Source organism: Musa acuminata, chromosome BXJ1-4 (genome assembly GCF_036884655.1).
Source record: "Musa acuminata AAA Group cultivar baxijiao chromosome BXJ1-4, Cavendish_Baxijiao_AAA, whole genome shotgun sequence".
Lineage (NCBI taxonomy): Eukaryota > Viridiplantae > Streptophyta > Magnoliopsida > Zingiberales > Musaceae > Musa > Musa acuminata.
Genome location: NC_088330.1, coordinates 11,216,528 through 11,244,181, shown reverse-complemented (window position 1 = coordinate 11,244,181; position 27,654 = coordinate 11,216,528). Strand labels below are relative to the sequence as shown.

Sequence of the window (27,654 nt, the reverse complement as noted above, 5' to 3'; positions counted from 1 at the left end):
CCCCACCTCATCCTCTTCCCCTTCCCCTTCCCCTTCCCCTTCCGAGCTGCCGCTGAGAACTAGGTTGCCGGACTAACAATACGGCGCGCCAGAGTCAATTGGCTGGAGAACTGCGGGGCTACTTGGCTTTTCTTTCCGCCCCTTCCCACCCTCCGGTGGTCGCTCCTGATCCAATGTCGACACCTCCGCTGCTTATTGAAGTCATCAATGCCGGTATTCTAACATTGGTGGAACCGGCGAGCGGCCCCACTCCTAAACCCAGCAAGTCCAGCGTCGCCGGCTTCGGTCCGAACAATGGCGAGGATCCCATCATCAGGTCTGGCTCACAAGCGAGTCCAAGTCCGAGTTGGGCTGATAGCATCGGTGCTGGCTCCGGTTCCAGTTGCTGGTGGTGGTGATGACGACGACCCCATTGCAGGCTGCTATCCTGGATGCTCTCTTGCTGCCCCGTGGGAGTATCGAGGCCGAATCCCTTGAGGAAGGATGAGCCGGTCGCTGCGGCACCCATCTGAGCTGCCTTTTGCAGCAGCGCAGTCGCAGACATGTGCGGGGACGGAGGCGGCGGAGCGAACGGGCGCCGATCATGAGCTTGCGCCTGCGGGGAGAACAGTGATGCTGGCCCTCCATTGGTGGCAAGACAAAGCAAGGGAGGATCCATGAGTGTCCGGTCGACGTGGCTCATCGTACCCATAAGGTCCGACAAGGTGGCGGTGCTGTGAGCTGCGGCGGTGGTGCCACTGGACGCGAAAAGGCTCGCGAACAGGCTGGTGTTGCTGCTGCTACTGCTACTGCCGCTGCTGGTGATGGCGCCGCTGGCGTGGGCGATCGAGGCCGGAGGCGGCGGCATGTACTGCAGCAATTCGGTTGGATTCTCCAGCTCTGCAAAAGGATTGCAAACATGTCAATAGACCAAAAAAGAAAAGGTAGATTTCATGTAAAGGAAAAGAGAGCAGTGTAAAAAGGAGCAATGATGCCATGGATATGAGTAGATTTCTTGTGACTTTCGATTCAATCCAACTGCTTTAGTTAGTAGCAACGATCGAAAGCTTCCAATCACAGAGCTTTTGGAAGGAAGCAAACGTCCCTCTCTATAAAAGTCGCCGCATTTTTCATCGTCATCTTCTTCTTCTCACCATAAACTCTTACCTTTCTCTTCTCCACTTGGATCCGCGACGAGGGCTTGTCGGCGAGCATCAAGCGACAAAAGACACCAACAAAACCATGTCGTAATCCCCGCTAACTTCGCGCGTTATTTTATTGCATCGGAAGCTTCAGATCCGACAAAACCCCTTCGTTTCTCTCCTCCACCCATTCCCTCGAATTAAATAGCACTCTTCCGCAAAGCCAAAACGAGAAGTACAAGAACTACATACGAACACAAGGGAGGACCACCGACCTTGCTGCTCCAGTGGCGCTGCCTGCTGTAGCGGCGACGACGGAGCCGCCACCGCGGCCGGAGCTTCCTCCGCCGCTGCCGCTACTGTTGCTTCTGCAGCTGCAGCTGCCTTTCCATCATCCTCTGATGGGGGTCTTGAGTTCGTCGGTGGCGCTGCTCCCCCTTTCTTCCCGTTCTCCTCCGCCAGGGCGTCGCAGAATGCTCTGTGGGTGATGAAACTATCCCTCCTAACCAACCACAACGAAACACCATGAAGAAGGATGACAACGATATCTAAGATCCAAATCGGAGAGAGCAGAGCCACGACGACCAGATTAAGTACCGGGAGAAGAGGGTGCCGCAGTCGCAGCGGTACTCGCGAGTGCCGCAGACCTTGGAATGGGCCTTCCAGTCGGACTGAACGGCGTACTTCTTGGAGCACTTGTCGCACTTCCACTTCTTCTCGCCGTGCTTGCGGCAGAAGTGCTTCTTAATGCCAGTGAGGTCGCCAAGTGCTCGCGACGGGTCGTGGTGCACGCAGCTCGACTCTGGGCATACGTACACCCGCTTCCGCGCCTCCTTCCCCGTCCGCTGCCGCAGCTTCCACGGCAAATTGTGCCCCCTCCGGTGCAGCTGCAGGTTCTGGTCCCGCTGGAACCCCTTGTTGCAGATCTCGCACACGAACCGGTTGGTGGCCAACAGCGTCTTCGGCGACAGCGCGATCACCTCCGCCTCCGGATCTACCGACCACCACATTCAACTCGAATTAGTACATGGTGGAAAAAGATCTCACCTTTTAACTTTCAAGAAGCTCCAGTTTCACTCACCTGGATTTCCGGGGAGGTTCCTCTTCTTTTTTACCCCCGGAATCGAAGGCGGAGGAAGTGGAGGCGGCGGCGCAGGGGGCTGTTGCTGACCGGAGGAGGACACACTAGCCTCGCCGGAGCCAGAGTTGGAGACAGTCATGACGGAGGAATTCTCCAATTCCATCTCTCTCTCTCTCCTCTCTCTCTCTCTCTCTCTCTCTCTCACAACTTTAATGCACACAAAAAAAGGAAGAAAGAGATGGAGCCCAAAACAAAAAGGAAGAAGCTTTCTCCAGCTACCAGTCTTTTTTAACACAGTCACACGCCAGGCTAATCCAAAAGAAAACCGGCGCTCCCAACCACCGTTCCACCTCGCCGGCACACAAAATACCGATCCACCGGCGACGCGCTGAGTAAAGCAGCCTCCACTACAAGAAAAGGGCGAACCTTTTAACTCTCCCCTTCCTCCGACCGGTGCCTCCCTATAAACCGACACGAATCAACGACAAAGCTGACCACTCGGCCTCCCATTACCGGGCGATACTCGAGGGCTGAGAGCGTAAGCGTACTGCTTCTGGTCTTCTTGGGCGACCCTGATCAGCGAGAAAGAAAACAGAGGAGAGAGATAGAAAACAGGACGCGACGTAATAAAAGAAGGTCTATTGAGGCGGTGGGAGGAGGCAGTTAACTCGGGTTAGGAGATGGGTCGAGCCCCGGGGTTAAACCCAGGCAGACGACGTGGAGACATCATACCTGTCCACGTGGGAAGCAAGAGGGGCATCTGTCCGCAGCAGCGCAGGCCCCTTCATATAAATTACTTTATTCCTATAAATTAAATATTTTTCTTAAAAAAATTGGGGGAAATGAGTGAGGTTTATGGGACACGCGACAGCCTTGGGGAGTAAATAGCGTATAGACACGTGTGTTGTGTGGCTTAATGTTGAGGTTTAGAAGCCTTAATTAATGAGTAGTCCCAACTTTTGCATTCCAACAGTCTTTTTGCAATTTGTTAATGGTATGTATCCACGTAAAGAGATCATAAAAGCTTGCCTGCACTGCCACTGCAGGAGGCGACTGGATACGACCAAAAAGCCGGCAAAATCTTTTACTCTTCTCTCTCTCTCTCTCTCTCTCTTCATGATCAACTTCATTGACTAATGCTTTGTTTTCTTCCTTTTTATTTTTACCTTTGGAGGTTCCAAATCCTTCGTTTGTAGGTGTTTAGCTCCTTTGACCTTTTTGCTCAAGGAATAGATTATTGTTCGGGTTCCTCTTGCGCTGTGCTCTTTTCTTTGTTTTCTGTGGAGGTCACTTCGATGCATATGTTTCTTATGGAACAAAGAGTTGATTAGAGATCAGCTCCATAACACCCAAAATAAATATCTAAAGGCTTCAGTTCTAAATCATTCTACACAGATGATTTCCATTCACAATTTAATTTATTTTTCCAATATTATCAGTCTCAGCTTACAGCTTACTGATATCTAGTTGGTGTAGATCTATACAATTGATGATATATTAAAATATATAAACAAAAAAAAGTCACATTGTTAGTTTGTCAAGTCACACATCGGAAAAATCAAGTTTGGTATATCATGTTTAACCTATAAATAAGGGCATGTGCTTTGAAGTCGGATGAACCACAAGAAAAATCACGTGTTTGCTTTGGGTTTAAGTCCACATTCAGTTAAATAGTTTGGGCTTATAGTTTGAGTTTTTTTCTTGTTTAGTATTTTCGGGTGTTTTATGACCTAGAAACATCTTCCTAAAGCATTTGTAATAGTCTCATTTTTATAATAATGATTTGTTCCTCTTTCATCTGTGGATGTAGGTCAAGATCAATTGACTGAACCACGTAAATCTGGTGTTCTTGTCGTTTTTATCTTTTCACTTTATTATTTTTATTGGATTGCCAAAATTACACTTTGATAAATTTTCTGGAACTAACTCCAACACATATTCCATCCATCTTTCTATGTAATGATAATATGATCAAATTCTATATTGTTGAGTAAATAACTTTGGATGCTTCCCGAGGCTTTAGATAGTAGATGCCAGATTGGGAGGTCCCAAGATTGACTCTCTCAGGTGGGCTAATTGTTCTTGCCTCGGAAGAGTTGGGACTCACGATGCCCACATGTTATTGTTATATTCTGCCCAAACATAATAGCATTTGTTGATTCAGAAGTCTTGTCAGAAAGAGAACATCTACCTGCGGTTCCTCAAATCTAAGGAGAAATGCAGGAGAGCAGGAGTTTTCTCGTCAAGTCTCCATGTCCCAATTGCAGTAACCAATTCATGTAGTTGAGTCCGATGATAATATCTTTGAAGCATCTGTTACATCCTTCGTGAAAAGAAAAGTCATCCGGTCACCTATCAGGATAGGAGACAGCCAGAATCTGATATCACCCATGATCCCACACACAAACTGAGTTGAGAAGGGCTGGTGAAAGCAACAAGACAACATAGATCATCATCCATTTTATTTCATTACTAAAGTCCTTGTAATTGTTGCCTTAGTTTCTCTGCAAGGTTTGATCACACTTTTCCATCATGATGGGTCACGAGATCATCCTCATCCTCTTCTTCCTCCCCTCTTGGCCTTCGTTTCCTCTGCTGGCCTGCACTGTGCATTTGTGTGCTCCACCTGCAATGATGTTGTGTGGGGACTTGATTTCTGCCACTGCCTCCCCACATGAAAGGATGTTGAGGTCAATGACTGCTCTCATTCATTTCAGATCCCACAACTCAGGCCACGTAGTTTTCTTTCTGGGGGTAGAATTGCTGCATTTATTGTCAGCTTCAGATGAAGCCCATTTGAAGTAGCAGTCTCCGGCAAACACCCAGTTTGAGGCCCTTCAAAGCACTATTCATTGATGACCCCAATTAAGACCCTTATCGAGGCATCTAATTTACAGAATTCTGGCCTATTCGAACACCCTGTCGTCTCTTTCACTGACTTGCATTTGCTCCGCAATGAATGGGGAGGTACAATTCCCTGCTGCAGAGTGAAGGGATGTTCTAACCAGGACAGATCCCGACGCCTTGATGGAAACTTATGCATGGGCCTAGCTGTTCCATGTTCATGTTGGCTCATGCACTGCAGTGTTCTTCACAGTGCTTCCATGTGTAGATAGATCGTCACCAAGATGACTTCGATTCTGTGCAGGATGCAATAACTCCACGTCTACCCCTGCAACCTGATTGCTCGCCATTCATAGACCTTGCAGCTTTTGTCAGACTGTAAAGATCCATTCTGGCTTAGATCTTGGACTACTTGGGTCATATTTCCACCTTGCAAAGGAAGCAGTCTCCTTGTTCCCTCACAAGCATGCAGTGGCTCCCAACCATTTACTGGGAGAGCAATAGCAATGGCTGACACACCTTCCTTGGAACACCACCCAGGCTCTCTCATTCTTCAGGACATGGCGGCCCCATAGAGAGAGCGAGATGGAGAAAAGTGAACATCTCTGTAATGGTAAGTTAGAGGATTTTTGTCACGTATCAGAATGCAGGAAGCCACCACCATTTCAGTCTGCTTGCTGCAGGAAATGCGATTACGCCACTAAAACAGAGTTGGAGACAGTATCGCATTAAACATCTGCATGATAGATCTCAGCTCCTGGTGGATTGGCATATATCTGTATCAGAGCAACACGCAGTAGCAGAGTACTCTCTTGAGGTGCACAAATCACCACACCCGTACGACCGAATTGGACCATTAGCTTCTGATGCACGTGAAAGGAAATCTTTGCTTGGGAATGGAAGCCATGGACAGATCACATTCTCCATGTTCGACAGACAATAGAAGATGGATCATCTGGTGAAAAAGATGATGGCAGAAAGCCTCGCTGTGTCAATCATGGTAGGGGACCAAAACATAACTTGAATCTGCTCAGATTAAGGACCAGTATAAAGCAGGCTGGTATCCCGATAAGAATCCTGCATATAAACATACCTGCACATCGAAGCATGTACTTGTAATCTTTGGAAGAATTGGAATAACAGGAACAAGTAGTAAACGGTAAGACTTACAAGCTCTTGGACCTGATGAATCTTCCTTTTGTCACACTTGGACACCACATGCACTTGCGATTGATTTGTGATTGGAACACTTTGTCCGTAGACAATCTACAATTTAGGAACACCCTGCAATTTAGGAGAAATTTTCTCCAGAGTCACCTGTCTTTGTACATAATCTGGAAGATACAAATGGGAATCCTGAGTTCCAATGGTGCCTTTCCTTGTATCTTAACAGATTGAGGGTCTCTTGCATCTAAATTTTGCTCGCTGTAGCCTTTGAACAGATCTGTTCTTGCCATCACAAAGAAGCAGTAAATCATCAGCAAAGCTAAGGCGTTTACCACCTGGAGAATAGCCCATAAGGGCAAAAAAGGAGTTCAAATCTGCATTTGGTTCTTCATCAGCATGCACAGTGTTCTCATGGCCAATTGACATGAGCAGGGCAGCCCAGGATAAATCATTCAGAATTGCTACTGTCGATGCTCATGTTTGGAGATGCCAATTGACTTCGTCATTGATACAGAAGCTGATTTTTGTTAAAAGTAGATTTAATGAAGAAGATGGAAGGGACTTCAGGGCAGGAAATTCAAAGTTCACTTATTGGACAAAAAAAACTCAAAAGAATTAACAAAAATCCTCAATTTCAAGTAATAAACAGGTGAAAGATAAAAAGGTTCACTTACCAAGAATATTTTAGCTTATGCAAACAAAAAAGAACAGGAAGGTGGGAGTCTCTGCCTCACCCAAAAACCAATCTGCAATGAAGAACAAAAACAATAAGTCAATTGTCAACCTAAGACCTCTGCATTAGGAAAAAGAAAGGAAAAAAAAAAAACCGGAAACAGTCTAAGCAACATATGAAACAGAAAGCTTGCATTTGTTCAGAGAAGAAGCTGTTTAATACCTGAGACAATTCTCTTAACTTCACCTGAAAAACAGGAAGACAAGAGGCTCATGGTCGGTCACAAAATATTATATTAAGACCACAGAACCAACAAGTGCTTGAATTCTTGGATGAAATATAGTCAAACAAGGATGAAACAGTATGTTGAGATTGAACAAACATAGGATGAAGAGCATCCTAGAATCAGAAACCGTGATTAAATAATTAAAAAAAAAGGTTAATGGCCATGAGCAATGTACCATCAGTGCAGAAAAAAATACATGCAGGAACTCAGAAAACTTGTCTGGTTAGAAATTTATAAAATCAATTTATATCATTATTCGAGCATCATGAGTGTCTTCTATCTCATGAGAAAGAGAAGATACTGCAAAGGATTATCAAGCTAACAAATGTATGTAGATATTATTTGTGTGAAAAAGACAGAACTTATCATTCTATTTAATGATATGCCACTGAAATCATGATATCCATAATGATCATATATTCATATTTTTCCTTAAACTGGGTGTCCGACATCTGTCAGAATTCTAGAACCTTTTAAATTATGCCTAAAATATTGGTCAAGGAGGTTTCAGCTGGAACATTACTTTCACTCTCAACTGTGGCTTCTGCAACAGCATCACCCACTGCCACGCTTTGCACCATACTCAAACCAGAGCAAATGGATGCAAAGATTTCCACCAGCCAAGTAGTCACATGCTCCTGTTAGGCCCATTACTGATGCATGAAGTCCAGGGAAATAGAAAGCATAAAATTCTGACAAAAGTGTACCAGAATCTATGGTGCAATTTTACTTCAAAGTAGAGTTTCCATTCACAAGTTCATGTTGCCTCCTTCCAAGACTGGCCAATTTGCTTCTCATCAGAACATGGTTTTTAAACCTTGGCCATCACTTTTAAACAAAAGAAATCCCTATCTAGGCCAACTATCACAAAAAGAAATTTGGCACCTTTGTCCAACAAAAAATGATATGCTGGCTTCAGATACTGAATTGGAGACTCTACAGAGTGCCCTTTCATTGTTTCTTTATTTCTCTTCTAGAATTCCTTTTGTTTGTATCAATGGTGCCCTAGTTAGGTTTCTATGAAGATGTTTCGATATGTGATGTGTTCTTGATGAAACTTTTAAAGATTCTTTGTGGATTGTAATGAAACATTTTCGGGTTTCTCTATAACTTGACATAATTATATACTTTATCTTGTGAAATTCATCCACCTACCAACCCTTGTCTTCATTCCCGTGGTCGTCCATCTCATTTGCTACTGTCACTTCACATTACATCGTGCACCAGTGATCTGCTGAATCATGACTACTCCACCACTATCAATTAATCCTCGATATCACTTCACTTCCATGCTAACCACGTTGAACATCACCGGATCGATTCCTTCCCATATCATTCAACATCAGTCTTCACCAAATACAACAAAGAACTCGAATACCAACCAAAACACTATCAGTTTCATAAACCGAAAAATAAACTTATGTGACCTGACAAACAGATGCTCAGTGTGCACTATATTCATCAGATCAGATTAGAGAGAACCAAAAATATGCTCCACTATGGCCAACTTCAAGAAGATTGTCGAAATAGAGAAAGTGGTCGATCGAGACCCAAACAGCCTAACAAAAACCTAACACGCAGTAACTCAACCAATCTAATCAAACCAAAAGCTTTCTAGCCAAAAAAAAAATCTTTTAATCATAAACTGAAGAAGAAGAAGTGCGAAATGCGAAGTTTGAAGCCATAAAACCGCACACATAATTTACAGACGGGAATAAAGAATACAAGAACCAATACCTCCCCAGGAGCAGTGGTTCCAGGAATTGGGTCGGCGTCAGGCTTGGCGTGGTGTCCAAAATCATTCCATCCGGCAATAAACGAGTCTCGATTCTGACGAACTAACATGATTGTTGACCAAGACCCGAAGAACCATCCAAGTTTCGTGCAAAACCCCGCAGAAGAAAACATGAAAAAGCAAGAAAAAAAATGAATCGAGATCAAGTTCAATACTTAGGAGAAGACTCGCTACGGAATGACGATCTCGGGAAAGTATTAAGGAAGCGAGGAAACAGCGGCCGAGGCAACCCAGAAAACGCTGTCGGTCGGCAAAATCTCCACACTCGGTGTGAGCTCGCAAGCCAATCCGAGCGAGAGAGAGAGGGAGTGAGTGATATATATATATATATATATATATATATATATATATATATATATATATATATATATATATATATATATATATATATATATATATATATATATATATATATATATATATATATATATATATATATATATATATATTCTTAAGAATTATCATAAATATTCCTATAAATTGGATTTTCTTTTGTATTATCACCCATTACATTTAACTTTATGATGAAAACTGGAGGGATATATACTCTATATTATGTTAAAGAGTGACAAATATATTATTTTAAAGCTTACAAAGGATAGACATATAAATGCCTTTTTCCCTATTATTCTTTGTTAGATTATTTTGTTACTTGAGGTGTTATAATTTTTAATTTTAATATTTGGTTGGCTTCCTATTAGGATTTATTAGAAGCCTTGTCTTTTCTGTTATTATCTTTGTGTTTATTGTTTTTTTAACATAAATAAAGTTTATTTTTTATTAGGTTAAGCACAGGATCATAATAGATATAAGGTTACAAGATCAGATAATCATATGATTCTGGTTTATTACCTACAATTAGGTATAGATTTACCTACAATTAGGCATAAACTCAAATATTCATACCTGATCCCTAATTTTAGAAATCTCATGTCTTTCAGGTCCTTATCATTTCAAATATGAAAAAAAAAAAGCATAATCAAGAATAAAGTGCATGATATCTTCATTTAATTTTTTGTGCATTGGAGGATAAGGTAGAGCCAAACAAAGAGCTTCAAAACTCTCCTACTTTATATTTATTGATTTGCATGTTAATTTAGCACTTTGACTCTTTTATCATCTTTTTATTTTTTTTAATAATATTATAAAATATATTATAATATAATAAAAAAATATTGTAACTAAGAACTGATTTAATTTGATAGACCAATTTACACTATAGACTGATCCATAAGAAAAAAAAGAGAGAAAAAATGATTGATTATCAAATCAAGAATATATTTAAAATTAGTAGAAGGATCACTCTTACGGAATGGGCATCTTTCGATAAAAAAAGTCTTTAAAAAGTAAAAAAAAAAATCTCCGAAAGTTTTTTTTACATTGTTCTCTTCCCTATCTTAGGGCACCCTTATTCAATACCATTTAATCCTAATTGATAATAGTAAATACCATCAGTTATAAAATTTTGATTGGGTCACTAAATTTCAAAGGTTTATCATTCAAAATAAAAAAATCTATCATCATGTACATTAAATCATTTGATGAATTAAAATTCGCATGAAATAAAGGAGAAAAGCATTTGATCCAAACTTATATTTCGCTATCCTATCATAAATCCTAAAATCTTAATTTTTTAGGAGAAGTTCCAATATAATAATACCTTAACAAATTATGACTAAGAACTTGCATTAAGATAAAAAGTGTTGAAAGCAACTCTCCTTCCAATCTCCTTTGAAACAAGAGAGAGAGAGAGAGAGAGAGAGAGAGAGAGAATTGGGCCTCCGCAAGTCTTTGTGCAAGCAGTGACAAAAGTTTCATTTTCTAGTAGTGCCCATACCCAATTTAAGTGGCAGGGGAATTAAGTCCCCACATCACACTGGACCATGTCACATAGATAGATACATACTAGAAAAATACAACTAGATAACTACAAAGGGAAAGAGTTGGACAACATATATATAGAGAGAGAGAGAGGTAGAGAGAGAGTACTGCACACATTGCAAATCCAGTTATGCTACAAGAAGAAAGATATGCTCCTTAGATCAACCAATGGCAGCTCAAGCTGTTATGCTCAAGGGAAAGAGAAGTAATATTAGACAGGCATTTATTGCATGTTGAAATCTAATGTTCCTGTGGCTATGGATTTTCTCACACAGGTATATAGTATGTGTGTGTGTATATGATCTGATTCCTGCCCAATTGTTTTCATCTTCTCTATCTCTTCATTCCTCTTTTTTGGCTTTTAGTTAACCAAATTGCTATGAGTAGGAGGTTGTATCTAAGCCATTTATCTTGGACTATTCCTTCCTCCCCATGATGAAGAACCTCTCTGTTCCAGCCACTGCTATATATATGGACATATGTGAGCAGCTCTGCAGCCAAAACTAAATGATCCAAGCTCTGTCTCTTCTTGGACAAACCCCTCTTATGTTCTTCAACAGTCTTAGTTTTCCATTTGTGCTCTCAAATCTGGCTCATCACAAGTCTTGAAGTTTCAGCCTGTGTAGACACTGTTTTCTCAGTTAGTTCTCCTTTTATCCAGCATTTTGTTTTCACTCTATTTAAGAACACATTTGCTGAGGATCTTTCTCTCTTCAACACTTGTGTGCGATCACTAGTTCTACAGCAGCTTCTCCAATAGCTGTTGTTCTTATGACGATTATGCAAAGAAGAATCGAAAATAAGCGATCAACCGCAAGGGAGTTTAGTACGGGCAATCAGCATGATTCTCCAATCCTGCAACTAAAGCTCTATGGGCCACCCATGGCGTCAAATCTCAAGCAGGTCTGGGTTCCCGGCCCCCTGATCGTAGGAGCTGGACCTTCAGGTCTTGCCACAGCTGCGTGCCTCAAAGACAGAGGTGTCCCTTCTCTGATACTCGAGAAAGAGACTTGCATCGCCCCTTCGTGGAAGCTCAGGACCTACGAGCGCCTGAGGCTTCATCTCCCCAGGCAGTACTGCGAGCTCCCCTTCATGGCCTTCCCACCAGACTTGCCGACGTACCCCACCAAGCAGCAGTTCGTAAGCTACTTGGATGCCTACGTCGAACACTTCGACATCAAACCATTGTTCGGCGTGGAGGTTGGGCACGCCGAGTATGATCCGAGCACTGGGTTCTGGCGAGTGCAGACGAACGACTTGGAGTTCATATGCCGGTGGCTCGTCGTTGCGACGGGGGAGAATGCAGAGGCTGTGTGGCCAGATATCCGCGGGATCTCAAAGTTTCGTGGACGGGTGCTGCACACCAGCTGCTACGTGAAGGGAGATGACCACCTGGGAGAGAAGGTTTTGGTGGTGGGCTGTGGCAATTCAGGCATGGAGGTTGCTTTGGACCTCTGTTACAATGATGTTAAGGTTTCCATGGTGGTTAGAGATAAGGTGAGCTACTAATCGTCCCTTCTCTCTCTCTCTCTCTCTCTCTCTCTCGCTCTCTCTCTCTCTCTCTCTCTTGCAGCTTTGCCTACTTCCTCTTGGACTCAATTGTGTTCTGTCGTTTTCATGATCTTGCAGTTGCACATCTTGCCGAGGGAATTACTTGGGATCTCAACGTTTGGACTCTCCATGTTCCTGCTAAAGTGGATTCCCGTTGAAATGGCAGATGCTTTCCTCCTGTTTTGCGCGAGGCTGATACTGGGAGATACAGGAAAGTATGGGATAAAGCGTCCTAAGGTTGGGCCACTGGAGCTCAAGAGCACCACCGGCAAGACCCCAGTATTGGACATCGGCACTCTGGCCAAGATTAAAAGCGGCCAAATTAAGGTTCTCTTTCTGCGATGATAACAAGGGTTAAATGTGTATGATGATCTTGAGATGAGCCTAATTCTCAGTGGTTTTCTGCAGGTTGTCCCTGACGTGAAGCAGTTCACAGATACAGGGGTCGACTTCGTGGATGGTACGCATGAGGACTTCGATTCCATCATCTTAGCAACAGGCTACAGAAGCAGCGTCACTTCCTGGCTCAAGGTACATGAGAATATCGCACACTTTGTAGGCAGATCACTGTAAGATTATAATTGTTCGACAAGCTAAATCTATTCTGGTCCTGAGAAAAAATTCGGATTAGGTCCTGAGAGCTCCATAGGATTAGTTCTTGCAGAACCTCTTGCAGCTGATTGATGATTTCCTGTGTGAAGAGAGTTCAACTTTGGGATAGATAGATAGATAGATAGATAGATAGATACAAGAACGAACATAGTTCATGGCTCCAGGGACATCACACCTCACAAGTGCACCCAAAGGATCTCTCCACTTATCGCTAGCAATTTGGAAGCATGGGCGATGAGGGCGATTCGTTTGAGAAGAACATGCAATTGAACTCCGATGGTGACTTTGGTCCATGGCAGAGACATCCAATTCACTACCACTTCAAAAAGAGCGCACTGATGCATCCGCTCCACCCGCTCTGTTTGCAAGCACATGCAGTACCAGTGAAGGGAGCACCGAGAGGACACATCTGAGTCTGACCTCCCCGACGCCCATTCTGTGTGTGGACGGGAGAGAGTGCAATCATGTGGTACGCTTCTGCACTGAGGGACCCTCTTGGATGTGGCGGCCATCGTACGCTTAGATGACCCACACGATATTGTCTTCACATAGACACACACACACTGTTGTATAAACCAGTGATCCATGTATCTTACAGTGGAATTGTCATGTTGCAAGGAGGAGAAGGACGAGGAGTTCTTCAGTCAGAAGAATGGCTTCCCGGGGACTTCGTTCCCTAATAGCTGGAGAGGAAACAATGGCCTGTATGCCACTGGTTTCACCAGGAGAGGATTGCTGGGAGCTGCCATGGATGCCCAGAAGATAGCACAGGATATTTCCAACCACTGGAGCTGTAGATCTTAGTTGTAACTCAAAGATCACGTAGCCTTGTACTCCATGTATGATAATATTTATCACGTCCTTGGTTTGTTTCTTTCTCTGTATAGATTGATTGATACAGCCAAACAGAGGGGATATGTAGCATTCTCACTGTTCTTCTTTTCCAGCTTTTCATTACTAGTTGACTTGTAGCCTTCAGTCCTGTAAGCTGGCATCGAAGAGACTCCAATGGTTACATGTTTCGGCCAAGAAAATGCCAGTGAAAACAAACCTGAAGGTTCAAATCATTAGATTGTGTTAGGAATCTGAGGCATTATATATCTCCTTACACACAGCAAAGGAAGATTACACTTCATGTTACTCTCTTCACACCAAAAGGTCTCTGGTATTACCAGCAGCTCCATCATCATCGATATCTTTCTCTTGCAAAGTCAAATACGTCACTGATTGATGGGACTGATTTCTTCAATCAGAAAAGCTGCTTTGTTTTACTATCGATGGCGATGGAGAAGCCTTTTTAGTTTCAAGAAACAAAGTCCAAAACCCTGCCCACTGCTTCAGCAACTTGAGGAGATCTACTGGCACCGCCAACCTATCAAACAAAGCTAAGGCTGTCATCAGCTCTTGCATTCTTATCCTTGCTTCTGTGGTGCGGCCATGATGCCAACAGCAGTTCCGTCCAAAATTTTGGTGCCCCACTAAAGCGTGCAGCGAGTCTCCATGTGCTCCGAGTGAAAGTTCATCCAACAAAGATGTTGGAACTAAGCTTTGGACGATGCTTTGAAAGAGAAGGAACGAAAGAAATGTCTTTCTTCCTCGCGTTGCAGGATATGAACTTTCAGGGGTCTCTCACCTTTACTGCTGATTACTTCCTTCCTGTAAATATTTTAGATGGAATCGAATGCATATTGCATCTTACTCGTGGTTTAAGATGATCATCTCTTTCTTAACTTCGTTAGATTTCTACATCCGCTTTGATGACGCATCACTTCTATCAAGGTTACCCGATCTTGGATCGGGTATCGATTTCGGATTGATCTCTGTTTGGGCTTTGCGTGTCTGCTTTAGTATTAGATAGAGCCACGATTTCCAACTTTTGGCTCTTTTTCTGAGACTACTCAAACATCTCATTGGTTGCAGTGCTGGATTTTTCGAGTAACTAGATGATTTCTAGCTTTTAGTGTTTGTAGTTGGGATGTTCTTGCGGGTTGCAGGGATGACCTCAAAGTTCGAGGTTTATCTACAATTTACAGCAGTTTAATTTTCATTCTTGTAGTTTCCTAGTCGTATCCATTCGATGCTCTTCTCTCTGCAACAAGAAATGCACTCATTCGCAACTCATTTACGGAATCCAATACCGTTGTCTTCCTCCGCATGCATCCCCACAGTGGCAGCACTGTGACAAGCCCACAACCACACCAACAACACACGCATATTATTCTGATACCTCAGACTTCCTCCTTTACCATAACGTTGACTGCGGGGAAGAGCAGCGGCGGGCGGCGCCGGCGGCATCAGCCGGCGGCGGGAAGAGGGCGTCCCAGATGTCATTAAAAGCGGCGACGATGGCGGCATGGTGGTGACGGGAGTTCAGGGACAGAAAGCAGCGAAGCAGCTGCTCCAGCCCTCGCGCGTCGAAGATCTCCTTCTCCACTACCATCTCCGCCATCGAGCGCCGAAAGTCCTCCTTCGGATTCTCCGACAGCTTTACTACCGCGAAGCTCTCCCTCACCGCCGGCGCGGTGCAGGGGATCAGCCTCCCCACCGCTGGCCAGCCCTCCGGCGACGGCCAGCTCCTCCTCCCCCCGCCGCACCCGAAGCTCTTTCTCCTCCGTCGCCGCCGGATCACGTTGTCCGAGGACTCCACGTCCGTCGTCGACATCAGCGTCCCTGTTTCCTCCTCGCTGCTGAACCATCCGCTGTCGGTGTCGGCCGAGGAGTTGCTTCCGCCCCGCGGAAGTCGCCGCAGCAAGGTCCTCCTCCTCGACGCCACTTTCCGCTGGCGCCCCCAGCGGAGCTCCGCTCCCCGCCGCCGCGTGGGCAGCGGGGGGAAGATCCCATCATCGGAGTCAATCTTCTGGCGAGGAGTGGAGGGAGAGTGGCCTTCGTCGTCGGCGGCGCAGGCCACGACGTGCCACCACTTCTCCTCCTTCCGCCACAGGTAAGCAGGCGAATCCATCGTCAGCGGGGGGACGGCTTCGGGCAGCGAGCGGCGGCGGGAGGGGAGGCAGCAGGAGGCAGAGACGAGTGGAGGGTGGAGACGCCGGGGGAGGGGAGGCGGGGGCGCAGGGAAGTCGACGTCGGAGCTCACGAGCGAGGAAGCGGCGCCGTTGCCCTTGAAGCGGAAGCCGGAGGGTAGCACACGGGACAGGCGGAGACGGAGGCGTTTGGCCATCGTGGAGGAGCGCATTCGGACGTAAGAGGTGGCGATGGGAAAACTTACGTAGGCTCGACGGTGTGGACTTCAAAAGCAAGCAAGCAACACCGAGCGCTGTCTTATTCTTTCGGGAAGACGATATCATGATTAATCACATGATCTAAGGAAGTCGTTGGCCTTCGACAGCACATCTTTAGGCCCAGAATCGGCGAGAGAAATCAACGCTGACCCAAATCATTCTGTTTGACCGATTCATTCCTCTTCATCCTCGGTGAAGTGCTTCTTTGTCAAAGTTACACAGTTAAGTGCTTCCTTTACCGATAATTAAACCTCCATAAGCCCGACACAGTGCTTCCTTGGGATTAGCCAAACGTGCTTTACGACACTTGGGGTCGGGGCCGTACGTTTCGCAACTTGTACACGGAATCTAGGGCGCGAAAAGTGCGGTTGAAGCCAAACGAGTAATGTGGTTACGATCAGCTCCCTCCCGCAAACAGGAAAAGCCATGTGTGCCGATAGATCTCGACCAGCTTACTTAAGATGACACGCGTCGGCAACGGGACGATGAGCACGCACACCCGCGTGTCCGGAGCCTCCTCCGAACTAAACCGGCTAACAGCACATGCGACCCGGTAACAGCAGCGCCCGGGCACGACGTCGTGCCACGTGTTCGCTTGACCTTTTTTTATCCGAGATCAGCCTCCGTTCGATCTCGATCGTAGGGACGGGACCAGTTTGCTTCGGGGCGACGTTGGATCCTGTCATGGGTGGACGGCTACGATCGAGACGTAGCCTGCGTCGACGAGACTATGCGCGTACGCAGAAAACCATGCGGGCTAATCTCCACCCTTGGTGTCGGGCGTACAAAGCCATTCTCACCGTCGGATGAAGGAGCCGTCTCCCGCATAACAAGCAGTATGCGGAGAATTATGAGGATGTCACGTCTCCCGCTCGGTCTTCGCCGCTTCTTTTGAGGAGGATCGCGGCAAAGATCGGGCTTCCCGTTTCCGAGGAACGATTCGTGTTCTATTGTGATGCCCTTTGTATTATTCGGATTCAAAAGACAATACAGGACATGGATGGACGATTGGAGAAGAACAATCGTGGCTCCGAGTAGGAATACATACACATTCGAATTAGAGGGTTGGTGATGGAGCCCCACATGAAACCTTTGCTACCTCACGCTTCAACATCATCATTGGAAAGAAATAATAGAGTGGCGTTGGGAGGCAGATTCGTTTTTGTTCCCACCAAATCATGGAGGCAGCTTCACGCAATGAGCTTTTTGACCCGATAAGACCCGTTGGCTGGGCCGTGTACGACGCACTTCCTAAAGAACAACACTTGACGCGACCTATTTTCTCGCTCTATGTTTTATCTTATCTTAAGAAATATAATTATTAATATTCTATTTGATTAAATATAGGTGTATAATTGGAATTATATTATTCTATACCCTTTTTTTAAGACGAATTTCCGAAGAAAACAACTCCTCCTTTTTTCTTTTAAGAGTGCCTCACATTTTTTATAATACTTATGATGTCCCTCGTTATCGTCTAATGGTCTTCGTCATATATTTTTGTCTGTTATCTTTTTTGTAAATATTGATCGTAGAATCTCCTCTCATAACATCTTCTCTAATAATCTTTGTCTAACCCTCGATTTCATCATCGTCTTCAACTTTATTTATTTGCATGAGAAAAAGGCATACAAAAGAGATGAGTGAGGGGACAATAAGATCTCATGGTGCAAATGCGAGTCATCATGCGATAATTGTACGATGAGACCTTAAGGATGAAAGTAAAGTATTGTAGGGTGAAAGTGAAGACTTAGTAGGGCAAAGACAGAACAAATGGAATACACATGTGTTACAAGAAATATAAGATATTAAATTAAATTAAAAGCTAGAGACACTTTTCTGAAAAGTCCCAAACACAATCATCCTTCACTAATTATTCTCATCACAATTTCCTTCCTTTCTTCATTTTTTTCATCGCTTTAATTGTCCGTAGGGGAGTTAACATTTTAACTGTCTTTTGAGACAACCCATTTATTAGTGATAGGTGTGACTGTCAGTCTTATACGTTATTTAATATAATAATTTTTTTCTTTCAAAATCTCTTATTTTTATCTTATTAAAGAATACTGACAATTCTTAGTCTGAGCTAATATTATTATTCTTATGCTTGATGCAAAAGTTTTAAAATATTCTTAAAGCTACTCAACCCAAATATGGAGAACTTATAAAATCGAATAGAAAATGTCACAAACTACGAGTTCTTAGGGGCACATAAATTATATAAATTCAAAAAAATATTTATTTTTCCTCCAAAGACCAATAATAGCATTCGTGTTCGTATTATCATAGTTATACTTCCAAGGTGAGGATGAATTTTGATTTTAGAATATTATCGTTATTGAAAAAAAAGTATTTATTAACCAAGCGAGTTAACATATTCTGAAATTTTGATAAATGAATCAATAGAATATTAATTGATATAATATATTTCGGTACCACCCACATGGTAATAATCAGCAATCATGTTAGTGCCAACAAGGGGGCTCGAGATTGACGTGGCACATTGCGTCGACGTGTCACCTCAGGCTCAAATGGGATGATCGTTTGCTCTTACGTTTTCCGAGGCCATCTAAGACGAAGCTGCATAGCACATAACCGCTCTAGAAAGCTTGACCGTATGCATAGCACATGAATACGTGCAGCTCGATTAGTGTTTGCACGAGAAGTACAAGCCAACCACCCGAGAATCATTTATGATTGACCTTCGTTCATAAGTATAAAAACCGATCCCCCTGATTGGCACCGGAGAGACCTCAAACACTTCAACTGAACTTAATACTTGACATTCGAAGGGGCCAAACCAAGAAATCCCCTCTCGACTTTGGCTTTTGTACATGAACCCTCGAGGAAAAGAAGTAGCAACCCGCCAAGAGAGAGACCATACTCGAGAGACAAAGGCTTGACCAAACCCAACTCGACACCAATGTTCGTCGACCATAGCTTATGTGTGAGGGACTGTACGCACTCGGGATCGTACCAAGCCATGCTAACACCTCGACCAATGCATAAGAATCCCCAACATTAATTATTCTAATTCTATAACGGAAAACATTAGGTCCAATCACTATAAATAATTAGATCACATATATCCGATGCTAATCGATTTGACTGTCGTATCGTTGGATCGAGTCACTATTCGGATGATCGGGTCATCATCTCGATCCATATCGGGTGCTAATCAATTTGAGTCGATTTGATCCACTCGACCCAATCGCTAACCCAACATCCCAATTTGAGCCAACCACGTCACATAGGCCGAACCACACCACGCCCGCATGGTCGACTCACGGACGCACCCGTACACGCCGTGCATCTGTCAAAGCGTCGGTCTGACCTGGCGAGAGTCAAAACTAGAAATTAGATACGGATAACATTAAGGATAAATGGGGCCCAACTTTCGATGACTAAAGCTGATCTGGAACCCTCCGTTCCCCGCATCTCGACCGTCCATGCTGTTTTGATGGGAAAGATTCGGATAGGGACGGTCGAAGAAAGGAAGTTTAGTCGATCAGATTCAGAAGATACCATGAGATCGCAATGTGTGCATTTCCAACAGATAGCGGCTACTACTCCGAGAATAATCTTATCCATCTGTAGATATTGGCGTATAAATACAACGCAAGATTTAATGCTGCAGCATCCGAATCAGAAAGGGAGTTCAGAAGACACACTCGTGTGTGGAAGATGACGGAGAATGGAGTTGCAATGGAGCAGCACAAGGCCAAGGAGGGGAAGAACAAGTATGCCTTCGCTTGTTCTTTCATCGCTTCCTTCATCTCCGTCTTGATGGGCTATGGTGAGCTCATCTATCCTTGATCATTCGTGTGAGTCTTCTGTTTCATTGCTTCCTCATTTGGATGCCGACGATGGCAGATACTGGGGTCATGAGCGGCGCCATGATCTTCATCCAAGAGGACCTCAAGGCGACAGACACCCAGATCCAAGTCCTCGCCGGGGTCCTCAACGCCTGCGCCTTGGTTGGGTCCCTGACCGCCGGCCGGATATCCGACTTCATCGGACGGCGCTACACCATCGTCGTCGGCGCCGCCGTCTTCTTCCTGGGGTCGCTCCTCATGGGCTTGGGTCTTAACTTCGCCATGCTGATAGCCGGCAGGTGCATCGCGGGAGTCGGCGTCGGCTACGCCCTCATGATAGCTCCCGTGTACTCTGCCGAGATCTCCACCACGTCCTCCCGCGGCTGCCTCAGCTCCCTGCCGGAGATCTGCATCAGCATCGGCATCCTGTTCGGTTACCTCGCCAACTACCTCTTCCGGAAGCTCCCGCTGATCTACGGCTGGCGCGTCATGCTCGGCGTCGCCATGGTCCCTTCCGTCGCGCTGGCCCTCAGCGTCATCCTGATGCCGGAGTCGCCGAGGTGGCTGGTCATGCAAGGCCGCATCAAGGACGCCAGGGGCGTGCTGCTCCGCGTGTCGAACTCCAAGGAGGAGGCGGAGCGCCGGCTGGGGGATATCAAGGCCGCCGTGGGAATCGACAAGGGCTGCACCGACGACGTGGTCCACGTGACGAGCAAGCACCACGGGGAGGGCGTGTGGAAGGACCTCCTACTGTGCCCGACGCCGCCGGTGAGACGGATTCTGACGGCCACGGTCGGCATCCACATCTTCCAGCACGCCACCGGCATCGAAGCCGTCCTCCTGTACAGCCCCAGGATCTTTAAGAAGGCCGGGCTGATGACCAAGAACCAGCAGTTCCTCGCCACCATCGGCATCGGTGTCTTCAAGACCGTGTTCATCTTGGTGGCCATTCTTCTGGTGGACAAGGCGGGGAGGAGGAAGGTGCTGCTCTCCAGCCTGACCGGGATGATACTGTCTCTCGTAGGGCTGGGCGTCGTCCTCACCGTGGTGGAGCACTCACCTCACAGGCTGATCTGGGCGCAGATTCTGGCCGTGGTGTTCGTGTTGTCCTTCGTGTCCTCCTTCTCCAGTGGGATCGGTCCGGTGACATGGGTTTACTGCTCCGAGATCTTTCCCCTGAGGCTAAGAGCACAAGGTGCCAGCCTGGGGGTGGCCATCAACAGGCTGATGAACTCCGCCATGTCCATGTCCTTCATCTCGCTCTACAAGGCCATCACCATCGGCGGCGCCTTCTTCTTGTTCGCAGGCATTGGGGTCGTAGCATGGGTGTTCTACTTCTGCTGCCTCCCCGAGACGAAAGGGAGGGCGTTGGAGGAGGAGATGGAGGAGGTCTTCACGAAACGAGGTGACAAGAAGCCACCGAAACAGCATGCGGTGGAGATGGAAAAGGTTGAGATATAATTTCATTCTTCCTTTTTCTGTGTTTATGGGGGATTGTTTTGCTTATTTATATGTGTTTAATGAAAGATTTGAGTAATCGAATTGAAATTTGAATTGGGAATCGTAGCATCTATCAACTCGAGTAATCGAAAAGGGCGGCGATATGGGCCGGAATTCTTCCTCGTGGGCTTCGATTGTTGTCCGCCACACACACGATTGTTGCCGGTCAATTTAGGTTGACCGGTTGAAGCTTAAAAGAAATAGAAAAGACAAGCAATTAAGGACTTTATCCTTTGATTACGAAATAACAAGTCTGAGGTACGTCGCATTCATTTCGCGTGCTTTTAGCGATAAGAGGATGATGTTTTGGGTCCCAAAGAATCTACAAAACGATGCTGTTGATGACTCAGCATGACTTAATATACTTTCACTAAATCATGTATTATAATTCATTAAGTTTATTGAGTATAAACATATTTAATTAATAATAATACACATTCATCTTAATGTTACCTTTTTGATGTGTGACTAATCAAAAAATAATACAAAGAGTTGAAGCTATTATTTACTCGAAAAATAATTTTAATTTATATGATAATCAACTAAAACCAAGCGAGGAGAGAGTTTTATTTGTTGTAGTTTATTCTCATGCAACGTAGATGATAGGACCAAAATACATAAACCTTGTATTCACTATTTTGAGTTTATGATTTATTATTTATTATCTATAATGTATATATTGCATAAAGCGGTAACAGACCAATATTATCATCATTTATTTATTGCAAGATAACATAAATACATATTTTTTGCTCACACTTCTGAAGCACTCGAAATGTTTACACCTCAACTTGAAGTAAATTTATAGTAGCAATATCAAATAAACTGTGCTGCGGTTAAAATTTTACAGTGTAGATTTTCAAGTATAGCAGTTTAGACATAAAAGATCAATGGTTTATATTGAGAATTTTTTAACAAAGCTAAAGGAAAATATGCTATTAGGAAGTATCAAAACTGTCATAAAAATTTCATAGAGATTTGGATAGAAAAAATATAGTAGCAAGATCAAATAACTATGCTATGCGGTTGGAATTTTACGGTGCAGATTTTCAGTATAACAGTTTAGATGTAAAAGATTAATGATTTATATTGAGATTTTTTTGATAAAATCTGTTGCTCGGAAATGTCAAAGTGTCTTACTGGTCTCCGGATGTTTTTGCTATTCTATCTTAATATCTTTAATGAAATCGTTGGTCCAAAGTAAAACGAAGTAAAATTCAAATCCAAGAAGAATTCCATGATCTCGGAACGGGACACGCGAAGGTTAATCTCAGATCAGGTGCCCTAAGACACAACACGATGGGATCTCTAAATGCCATGTTGCATTTAGAGAGAGATCCTCGTTTCACCAAACTAATCTGATCACCAACCCAATCTACCACCACTAAGTAGCTAATAATAATCACCCTCTCTTCCCATGCAGCAGCAGCAGCAGCAGCAGCAGATGAAAAGGTGGTGGTGATCAAGAAGAAGACTCGAGGTGAGAGAAGTCTCCCAGCAGGGGATTAAGGGTCGTGTACATGACGTGGAAAGGGCAGGAAATAATTGTTCGCGGGCCCATCTTCTTTTGACTCCAATCAACCCTCAACCAAAAGTGTTGTGGTGAGTTGATCCCCACGTCCACGCATGCCTTCTTTCCCCGTTGACCGGAGACATATGCAGCCCATGCCTTCGCCATAAAGATTGAATGGGGAGGATAACATTGCAGCACGAGATCAACGCCCCATCCTCCCAAAAAGATGGCTGCTCCACCACGGCTTTGACTCGCTTCTTCACCCACCCAACCAAAAGGTGTGTGTGTGTATATATATAGTGTGTATATATATATATATATACACACACACACACCTTCTGTTGATGATTCGAGTAGGAAGGGGGGTTTGGATTTGGTGATTGATGCCTTAGCTATCCTTCTCTCTTTCCTTTTACTTTTGTTTATTTTTGTTGTAAAGGTCTTAATAGAGTGGATATGGACAGAGCAGTGATAGAGTTGAGAATCTATCACACAGATTAATTACGTGACAATGTTTGATGCATCCACTTTGATGCTCTACATTTGTATTTGATCCATGTGACATATAAATGGCACTTAGATGAACCTAATCAGATTCTAAAAACTATGGTGTCATTATATCCCGACCAACTTATCTATCATATCATCATTAAAATAGGAAACAATACAATGGGTGAATAAACACTTTTGCAAATAATCTCTTCTCTCACTAAGACTCTTCCTCGATCAATTTATATATATTTTTTCTTCCTTGACTCAATATTGATTTAGCTTGAGCATTAAAGAAGCATCCATCGGATTCATTCTCAATAATTTTTCTATTATGCATTAGCTATTCTCATATCAATTATTGTCGCTTATGATAGGTCTCCATGATGTTCATTTTTTACAGATATTTATTTCATAAAGAAACGATGACTACACACTGTGATATATCTTCAATCTTTTTTGACATAACATGATTCTTCTTGTAATCGAATCGTAATAGTACCAATTCAACTACGATAATACTAATGATCAAATATTTTGACAAGCATGAAATTGTTTGTTTGTGATGTATACATCTACGAACCATCATAATTTAGATGTACACAATGTGTATAGGTCCATAGTAGATACAATAACAATGTTACGAGTGAAAAGTTGGAGGCTGCGTGAGAATGGACTCTTATGTCATGTCATGGTCTCAGAATCTTCGGAAGATATGTAATGTTAGTCGGCAGAACACTTGTTCGACCTTTCATTGTCTGCTTCATAGATAAACATGTCATGCATCCCATAAATGCTAAACTTATTTCCTTATAAATCAAGCATATCTTAAACACTTCATCTGTACGATTGCATGCCCATATGGGTTTGATTTCATTTGTATGGTTTAGTGTGATTGTGGAGGCCATGGTAGGTTTTCTCCCACAAGCTTGAAATCAGGAGACCTCCATTAGCAAGTGGGCGGCCACCACAAGTAGCCATCTAGTCTAATCTAATCTGTGTCTTGTTTAGTGGAGAATCTACTTGGCTTCTTCCTCTCCAACATGACTTGGAAGGCACTCCCAACAAAAGATTAATTAATATCATCTATCAACAAATGATAAACGATACGGGCGTGATTTGATACTCAGAAGCTTTTCATCAAGTAATCGAAGCCTTACGGATATAATATTTTGTATAACCTTTCGTATAATGTTTTGTTGAGGCTTCCACAAATTTGATGACATGAGTGTACATTAAATTGATGATTAGAAAGCATTGGTTGCTAACCAGTCCAAGAATTCCAAGGACGAGACAGACCACCTAATACTTGTCTTCCCACACACACATCTCATTACAACTCAACAATAAAGTGAAGAGCAGTAATTTCATTAATCCGAAGACGTTTGTAAGAAGAACTGTTAATATTAATAACATGTCGACGTCTGCGGTCAACTCTCAAAGTCTTGCCACAGTAAGGACGAGATAAGAAGACAAAAGGAGTCCGCGGTGTTCATACACGCAATCCGAACCCATTCGGAAAGGAGAAGATTTGCTGTTCATTGGAGATGGCCATGTGATGAGATCCCGTGCCTATTTAATCCCTTCCCGGCGCTCTCCTCTCCACTGCCCACAGCCACTGCTTAGGCCTTTCTGTGAGCTCCCATTCGTCCACGACTCCATACCTTCGGGTAAAGAGGTCAGATAGAGAGAGAGAAAAAAGCCGACATGGCTGCCGAAGTCCCTGACCACTCCCACCGCGGAATGGTGGCCGCACCGGCGAAGCGCAAGAGCAAGAGGTTCGCCTTCGCCTGCGCCATGCTCGCCTCCATGACGTCCATTCTCTTGGGATATGGTAATCAGGATCCTACTCACCCCTGCTTTGTTTCTTACTAAGCCTTATAAATTCGATAAGCACATCTAATCCCTCGAGTAGGGAATTGAAGTCTCACAAGAACGATAAGACCTTTGACTCACTAATAGTGGGCATTGATAAGCATATTTAGTCTCATCTCGATTGAGACTTAGATATCTTATAAATCTCACAGTCACCTTCTACCTTATAGACATAACGAGTAAAGTAATCAGAGTCTTCTTATAAGTCCCATCATCGTCTATTTTGTATCGACGATGATAAATAATGAATAATTAATATCAAAAATCATAATATCGTAACATATGATGAATTATTAATATAAAAAATAAATTAAGACTAAGATTGATTTATAAGGATACAACACTATGCTATTTGTTAATTTTAAGCTATTTTGACCATCTGAAGAGCTGATGATGATGATGATGATGATGATGATGATGATGATGATGTGGTGTTTTGTTTCTTGTATCCAAAGATATTGGAGTGATGAGTGGAGCGGCAATCTTTATAAAGGATGACCTCAAGATCAGTGACACGCAGGTGGAAATCCTCCTGGGGATCCTCAACCTTTACTCCCTCGTAGGCTCCTACGCCGCCGGTTTCACCTCCGACTGGATCGGCCGACGCTACACCATCGTCTTTGCCGCCGGCATCTTCTTCGTGGGTGCCCTTCTCATGGGCTTCGCGGTTAACTATGCCTTCCTCATGTTCGGACGCTTCGTCGCCGGCATCGGCGTCGGCTACGCCCTCATGATCGCCCCCGTGTACACAGCCGAGGTCGCCCCGGCCTCCTCCCGTGGCTTCCTCACCTCCTTCCCTGAGGTATTCATCAACTCCGGCATCCTTCTTGGCTACGTCTCCAATTACGGATTCGCCCGCCTTCGCGAGTCCCTCGGCTGGCGTCTCATGCTCGGCGTCGGCGCCATCCCGTCCGTGTTCCTCGCCCTCGGCGTCCTCGCAATGCCGGAGTCCCCGAGGTGGCTCGTCATGCAGGGCCGCCTCGGCGACGCCAGGCGGGTCCTCGACATGACCTCTGACACCCCGGAGGAGGCGCAGCTCCGCCTGGATGACATCAAGGCCGCCGCCGGCATCCCCGAGGGTTGCAACGACGACGTCGTGCCCGCGCCCAAGAAGAACCAGGGGGGGAGAGTGTGGAGGGAGCTGCTGCTCAGGCCGACGCCGGCGGTCCGGCGGGTGCTGCTCACCGCCGTCGGGATCCACTTCTTCCAGCAGGCCTCCGGCATCGACTCGGTGGTGCTCTACAGCCCCCGGGTGTTCCAGAAGGCCGGCATCCACGACAAGAACAAGCTGCTCGGCACCACGGTGGCGGTCGGCGTCACCAAGACTCTCTTCATCCTCGTGGCGACCTTCTTGCTGGACCGCATCGGGCGGCGGCCGCTGCTGCTTAGCAGCACCGGGGGGATGATCCTGTCACTGGCCGGGCTCGGCCTCAGGCTCACGCTCATCGACCACCACCCGGACGGGCAGCTCCGGTGGGCGGTCGGGCTGTGCATCGCGTCGATTCTGGGCTACGTCGCCTTCTTCTCGATCGGCCTGGGCCCGATCACCTGGGTCTACAGCTCGGAGATCCTTCCCCTGAGGCTACGGGCGCAGGGGGCGAGCATCGCGGTGGCCGTCAACCGGGTGACCAGCGGCGTGATCACCATGACCTTCATATCCCTCTACAAGGCCATCACCATCGGCGGCAGTTTCTTCCTCTACGGCGGGATCGCGGCGTTGGCGTGGGTGTTCTTCTTCGCGTGCTTGCCGGAGACGAGGGGGCGGACGCTCGAGGACATGGAGGACTTGTTTGGAACGAGGAATGACACGAAGGAAAAGACGAACGGGGTGGAGATGGCGAACGCAAGTCAAGGCAACGAGAAAATATAATAAATTGAAGGGGGTTTTCTGCCAAGAAAATTGAAGTTTAAGTACCAAAAAGCAATATATGAAATGTTGTGAGCTAAGATGAGAAATTTTCATTTGAAGTGGAAGAATTGGAGGGAGTCTGTCAACCAAAGACTTCTGGGTTTGACGATGACAACATCGCTGGCCAAGTGTTCGAAAGTCAACGAAGTGGGTATGCAATCTAAGATGAGTTTTGACTTGCGAGTCCAAAATAATGGAACAAGACAAAGAAGGTTACATCTAATCATGGATCACAAGATACGACAACAAAAGAAACAGTGGTCACCAATGAATGGAGCAAACAAAGGAAAGATTGGTGAAACAAAG

The 27,654-nt window shown here is 44.9% G+C and overlaps 5 protein-coding genes and 1 long non-coding RNA gene across 11 annotated transcripts; 3 read left to right on the top strand and 3 right to left on the bottom strand.

Annotated features, from left to right (window-relative positions):
* Positions 1 to 24: 24 nt before the first annotated feature.
* LOC135648737 (zinc finger protein GAI-ASSOCIATED FACTOR 1-like) lies at positions 25 to 2,675 on the bottom strand. The gene is made up of 4 exons (XM_065166658.1): positions 2,203 to 2,675; positions 1,719 to 2,115; positions 1,397 to 1,623; positions 25 to 879 (listed from the first exon to the last, which is right to left on the bottom strand). The coding sequence occupies exons 1-4, from the start codon at positions 2,363 to 2,365 to the stop codon at positions 119 to 121; spliced, it is 1,548 nt and encodes a 515-aa protein (XP_065022730.1). The 5' UTR covers positions 2,366 to 2,675; the 3' UTR covers positions 25 to 118.
* A 1,780-nt stretch (positions 2,676 to 4,455) lies between these two features.
* LOC135672428 (uncharacterized) lies at positions 4,456 to 9,241 on the bottom strand. Of its 4 annotated transcripts, none has more exons than XR_010512976.1 (4): positions 8,910 to 9,241; positions 6,888 to 6,959; positions 6,217 to 6,730; positions 4,456 to 6,139 (listed from the first exon to the last, which is right to left on the bottom strand). It is a non-coding gene; the product is annotated as an uncharacterized LOC135672428 (long non-coding RNA). The 4 variants fall into 4 exon arrangements; XR_010512977.1 differs by having other exon boundaries at positions 6,217 to 6,490; XR_010512975.1 differs by having other exon boundaries at positions 6,217 to 6,959.
* A 1,786-nt stretch (positions 9,242 to 11,027) lies between these two features.
* On the top strand, positions 11,028 to 13,928 carry LOC135672427 (indole-3-pyruvate monooxygenase YUCCA2-like). 3 transcript variants are annotated; one of them, XM_065180909.1, is made up of 4 exons: positions 11,028 to 12,345; positions 12,478 to 12,726; positions 12,808 to 12,930; positions 13,639 to 13,928. In XM_065180909.1, exons 1-4 carry the CDS (start codon positions 11,620 to 11,622, stop codon positions 13,813 to 13,815), a joined length of 1,275 nt encoding a protein of 424 aa, XP_065036981.1. In that variant the 5' UTR covers positions 11,028 to 11,619; the 3' UTR covers positions 13,816 to 13,928. The 3 variants fall into 3 exon arrangements, 2 of the variants coding, with proteins under 2 accessions (XP_065036981.1, XP_065036980.1); XR_010512973.1 differs by having other exon boundaries at positions 11,032 to 12,345; positions 12,808 to 13,480; positions 13,630 to 13,764; XM_065180908.1 differs by having other exon boundaries at positions 11,032 to 12,345; positions 13,630 to 13,928.
* Positions 13,929 to 15,093: 1,165 nt separating this feature from the next.
* Positions 15,094 to 16,395, bottom strand: LOC103981399 (transcription repressor OFP7-like). Its single transcript, XM_009398127.3, has one exon. It carries the CDS (start codon positions 16,199 to 16,201, stop codon positions 15,254 to 15,256), a length of 948 nt encoding a protein of 315 aa, XP_009396402.2. The 5' UTR covers positions 16,202 to 16,395; the 3' UTR covers positions 15,094 to 15,253.
* Positions 16,396 to 20,018: 3,623 nt separating this feature from the next.
* On the top strand, positions 20,019 to 21,547 carry LOC135648732 (probable polyol transporter 6). The gene is made up of 2 exons (XM_065166649.1): positions 20,019 to 20,043; positions 20,121 to 21,547. The coding sequence occupies exons 1-2, from the start codon at positions 20,034 to 20,036 to the stop codon at positions 21,521 to 21,523; spliced, it is 1,413 nt and encodes a 470-aa protein (XP_065022721.1). The 5' UTR covers positions 20,019 to 20,033; the 3' UTR covers positions 21,524 to 21,547.
* A 3,613-nt stretch (positions 21,548 to 25,160) lies between these two features.
* On the top strand, positions 25,161 to 27,463 carry LOC103981398 (polyol transporter 5). The gene is made up of 2 exons (XM_009398126.3): positions 25,161 to 25,398; positions 25,895 to 27,463. The coding sequence occupies exons 1-2, from the start codon at positions 25,272 to 25,274 to the stop codon at positions 27,307 to 27,309; spliced, it is 1,542 nt and encodes a 513-aa protein (XP_009396401.2). The 5' UTR covers positions 25,161 to 25,271; the 3' UTR covers positions 27,310 to 27,463.
* The last annotated feature ends 191 nt before the right edge of the window (positions 27,464 to 27,654 follow it).